The sequence below is a fragment of the Micropterus dolomieu genome, linkage group LG04, assembly GCF_021292245.1.
Source record: "Micropterus dolomieu isolate WLL.071019.BEF.003 ecotype Adirondacks linkage group LG04, ASM2129224v1, whole genome shotgun sequence".
In the NCBI taxonomy this organism is placed as follows: domain Eukaryota; kingdom Metazoa; phylum Chordata; class Actinopteri; order Centrarchiformes; family Centrarchidae; genus Micropterus; species Micropterus dolomieu.
In genome coordinates, this window is record NC_060153.1 from 678,647 (window position 1) to 683,824 (window position 5,178).

The 5,178-nt window shown below is 38.7% G+C and overlaps 2 protein-coding genes across 3 annotated transcripts in view; both read left to right on the top strand.

Moving 5' to 3' along the window:
* The window catches only part of LOC123969443 (complement C3-like), a 179,287-nt gene extending 178,192 nt beyond the window's left edge, over positions 1-1,095 (top strand). For both annotated transcript variants that reach the window (XM_046046837.1, XM_046046839.1), the window contains exon 45: positions 745-1,095. The gene's annotated coding sequence lies outside the window, so the exon portion shown is untranslated. The remainder of the gene's footprint in view (positions 1-744) is intronic.
* Positions 49-1,095, top strand: LOC123969594 (complement C3 alpha chain-like). Its single transcript, XM_046047146.1, has 3 exons — positions 49-55; positions 225-372; positions 499-1,095. Exons 1-3 carry the CDS (start codon positions 49-51, stop codon positions 641-643), a joined length of 300 nt encoding a protein of 99 aa, XP_045903102.1. The 3' UTR covers positions 644-1,095.
* Positions 1,096-5,178: the final 4,083 nt, after the last annotated feature.

Here is a 5,178-nt window from a genome sequence, read left to right on the forward strand (position 1 = left end):
TTTTTGAAATAAAGGATTGTGCGCTAATAAAAACCCCAGTAGTAGGATATGACAAGTAAGATGTAGGGATCACAATGAAGAATTTCCTAATAAATAGGATTATAACGTCCAAGTATGTTATCAAAATAATTTATTAGATGGACCCATATTCATACATGATTTGAGGCTCTGTTATCTAGTAATGTGCAGCCATGTATTATCTGAATCTTTCTCCTTCCATCTAGGTGTGGAGGATGGTATTGAAGTGGGCCAGAAGAGGATTTTCATGTCTCATGGAGGCTGCAGAGATGAACTCAACCTGAAGCAGGGCTCCCAGTACCTCATCATCGGCCCCAAAGACGACCAGTGGAACACTGACACCGACACAAACAGGTAAGGAGAGCAAGAAAAAAAAAATCCTTAGTGGGGGAAAAAAAAAGGGTAGGCACCTCTTGGAGGTCAAGTTTACATACTGCTGGGGGTTCTGACTTTACATGTGTTATGCTCCCTGTCTGTCAGATTCATCTACATGTTAGGAAAGGACACCTGGGTGGAACGCTGGCCTTTGTCTGCAGAGTGCTCCAGCAATCCCAGCCTGCAAGCGAAATGCAAGAGCCTCCAAGATACTGCAGATGAACTATCTGTCAACGCCTGCAGGCTATAGAGGTGTCTGAGCAGCAACTGTGCACCAGTCTCCTCTGCCCAAAGATGGTTAAAAAATCACTGAGTTCATGATTATTTTAACCCAGCCTGTACAGTAAAGACATTCAACAAGTTGTGTTTTCACTGTGGAAATAAGAACTGTAAGTGGAGCTAGTTATAGAAACGTAAGTGTAAAGTTGTTCTCTACCGTAATGATATATTAAGAATGAGGAACTAAATGCCACTGGCAGCAAAAAGAGTAATAAAAACACACTAAACAGCCTCCTCAAAGGGTTTATAGCTTTTATAGAATGATTAACAATAAGAAAAGGAAATTAATTGATAAATGATTTAAAGCAAACTTCTTAGGTTCTATTTAAGTCTGTCAATTTGCATTCTCTTTGATTGGTCTGTCCTAAGAAATATATAAAATCAGCGGTTTTCTGCATGAATAAACAAACTACTTAAGATATATACCAGGCTGAAGATTCCCTTTGTGTTCAGCAAGTCAGTTGATTGTTCTGTACAATGCTTCTGAATCCTCCCAGGCTGACTTCTGACTTTTAAAGGGAGAGATTAATTAGGGAATTCAATATGCAAGTGCAATAGGGATGAAATTGTAAAATATTTAACTAACTATTCCAAGCTAATGTTGTTTTAATATTTAAATCAGGATAATGTTTCTTTGAGAGTAGCTGCTCACCTCGGGGCATTGCTGCCATTATTAAATTTGACCACAGCGTACTGAGCACCCTCCTCTTCATCATGTCTGTGGGGCTGAGCTGGTCTGATGTTGGAGTAGAGAGGATCGGCCTGGTTTTTGGGGAACAGGACAGTCTTCCTGCTCCTCTTGCTGTCTCTGAGGACAGAGATTGAGAGTTTACTGTAATTGAAATCCACATCCTTGACACTTACGGATCATGTGAAGTTAACATGTTGAACTTGTTATGTATTTAGAAAAATAATACAATATTTTCACAGTCAAAAGTGAAAGGACAAAGTGGCAATCTTGGGTTGCGGATCTTTTTGCCTATGATCAATCTGTATTTCACTGCTCACTGCTGGCTCTCCTACAGACTGGACTGTGTTGGTAATAGCACATCACCAACAGTTCAGTCTACAATGTCTACATATCCACTGATACCACACCGATTACCCTGTCAATCTCACACTCCATCTTACCCATAATCATAAATAAGATAAATACTTAAAACTATTTCAATTAAGGCTGCAAATGGCTTCCAAAATGAAAGGTGTAACTTGGAGGTGCTGAGCCTAATCCCAGCTGCTTAACACTGTCAATGCATCCTGGGACTACTTGCGGCTCTAGTGCTCTAGGTCACATCCTGATGATGCCAACAGATCTGACTTGTTCTGCCTAAAGATTCTGTACATGTACAAAAAATCATATACAGAATCAGTGACAAGGCACAATCATGGCCAGAGTCCAACTCTGCTGGGAAGGTGCTTGACTTTAAGACATAGCTTTTCTATCGGTTTTCACAAGGATTATAGCTGACAGTATGTCAGTAAGTCACAAGAGTGACCTTAACCAGCAAGATGGGCAAGGCTTCTATCAAGGCTTCCAGCGCTGCCTCTTGAACATGGTCAACTTTGATTGTGTGTTCCCAGCCATCTAGTAACTAACTGCAGATTTTTGCCATTGAAATCAATGGGGCTCTGCAGTTCGGATATCACCTATTCATTAGTTACTAGTAACAATTAAAATGTTACTATCAACAAGCCATTTCACTTGTCATTAATGAATCACTAGTGACCAAAGAAAATACACTAGTAAGAATTCAAATGTTACTAGTATATTTTGTAACAGTTTCTAGTAACTAATGAATAAAACTAAAACATAAGCACGAGTAACTAAAAATTAAGTAGTATCTGATGAATTGTTACTAGTAAAACAGGAATAGTTACTAGTAACTAATAAACTAAGTAGCTTTTAAATAGCAACTAGTAAGTTTTAAGGAATGAATGTTAAAACAGCTTGCCATAGGCATGTGGCTGGCAACACACCAGATTATATTGTTGCAGGTGCTGAGTAGATGGCAGCAACCCAATCTTGAGTGAGCTAAGCCCGACTTGGCCCCACAGGTGCAGGCCAACTAATCACCATTCACCTGCACCTCCCCTCCCTAGCCAGGCTCAAGCCAGGTCCAAAGGGAGCAGGTGAAGATGCTCTTTAAAAAAATTTTAATTATTTTTTTGAGTTGCTTATGTGGTGAATGGGGAAAAGGGTGTTTTCTCTTTCTGGTCACGTTTCTTCTGTCCATCTGGGTACTACGGTATGCGAGTTAAACTGAATTCAGATTACAAGATATTCAGGACAGTTGGTCCATCCAAATAGAGCTCTGCTCAGAGCTCTTTGCTTTCGGTTTTTATCAAAATGACTTTCTCTCGAAGACGCTGTTCCTGTGAAAACTGTTAAATGGGTGTCCTGCAGATTATTGTAACAAACTGGAACATTGTTTCAACAACAGACTGGGTTTTTGTTTGCATTGGAATTGTTTAACTCTTCTTCCTCACCTGAATCCTGCTGTCTGGTCTCTCTTCATGCTCAGACAGTTGTTTAGTGGACCTCCTGGTTAGGAGAGTTTAAAAAATAATGAATAATTCACCTCTGAAAAACTTTTTCTTTTTTTTTTTTTTAATGAAAGGTAAGGTCTAATGGGTCTAATTTGTTTGTTTTTGGCCATTATACTTTTCCATCCTCTACATTTCAGTCCAAATGAAATGATTGGCCGTGCTTATTACAGTCCTGTGACAGCAAATCACAGCATTTGACTTGGTTTCAGGATGTAAAGAATTTCATCAACTAACAAAACATCCATCACAGATTACAGAGTGACTTCCTGTTTCAACTACTGTACCTACCATAGTTGTCTGTTTACTCAGTTAGGGATTTCACTGACATTTAGGGGGTGTTCAATTTCAGTTTAACCTCCAAAAACTGGTTTAGAGAATCTGGCTAAACTATTGGCTATTTCCTGTCCAATCTCGTTTCTTTCCTCGTACGACTAAGTTGTAACACTGTCCCCAGTGTTTTGAAATTTCTTTGTAACTACAATGTTGACTGAATTCATAGCCAACATTTTTTTAAAATATCCAAGTTGTGATACTCCATAATTTGATTTCAATAAACAACAATTTGATGAAAGCAAACTTCTTACCTAATCAGTAAAAAGACAGAGAGGAGTATGACAGCCAGGACAACAGCAGTGGGTGTCCCAACGGCTACTGATTTCCATTCTCCTAGTTAGTGGTGAGAAAATGACAAATTAATTATGCTGTCACAGGATGTTTAGGCCTCACAAAGTGATAATCTGAAGGAAAAAAAAACTTGTTCTTAAAATAAATATATTTTATTTTGGGACATAAATTATTCATGGCTATAAACGTATTTCCATATATCCAGCTAATGAGTCAAGGTCTTCACAGGCCTAAATTGTTGAACCCGATCAGAAACATACCTCTGGTGAATCTGATATGGACCCAACGAACATTAGATCCAGTTCAAAATGCATTTGACCATTGTGGTCGACAACAGATGGTAAATGTATCATTTCTTCCCTACTAATAGTTATCATCTGAACTGTTCTCCATCATTTCACCAGAAGGACTCGCTGACACAGAGGGAAGCTTTGGAGTATCTGGAAGAAAACTGTTTAAAAGCTGAAGTAAATATTAGACGCAAAGTGAGTATTGGAGGTCAGTTCCTTCATGGGCAGCCAATATTGTTATGTTGGATAGAAATATTTTATTGGTTACAAATTAAGGGCAAACTCACACACTGAGGGAGAGCTGTAATTCTCATGTCCTTTCAAAGCACAAGAGATGATGTCTCCAGGATAAAACCAGACTTTAGAAGAAGAACTTTCCTCCTTCATGATTTGCTGTCTGTTCTTGAACCAGACGTAGGAAAGATGACCAGCTGGACTGCAGCTGCTGTGACACTTCAGCTCTGCATAGATGTCAGACTGATTGACTATTACTCTGGTCACCTGCACCTGCAGAGCTGGATATGTGAGGAAGAACCCACAGTGTCACTGGTCAACAGTATAAACAAATGTATGATCATCTTTACAATTATAAGTGAAATACTTTGAGACATCAGTAACTAAAAGGATTTATCCCGAAAACCACTTGATGATAATGTAGTCCTTAGAGGTTTATAAATTAACACTGTATGGCTCAGTTACAAGCCATCCATAACTGATGTTTATCCTCCTCCACCACGGCACTTGATATGTAATTGGTTGAGTCAATGGAAAGCCTGGCAACCCCCATTATTGTATTAATGGTCAATCTCTTATCTACAAAACATTCATAAAGGATTTTTTAAATCATTAATAAAGCCATTAGTTACAGCCTATAAACCCTTTAAGGGTACTTTATTAAAAAGTGGTAAAATAAATTTGTATTAAACTGTGTTGCTGTGAATATCAGATTCTGTTCATCAGTACCTGTGACAGTCAGAGTTGTACCAGGTAAACTACTCCTCCATTCAAAGCTTCCTGCTGTGAACTTGAAGTGATACTCAGCTGA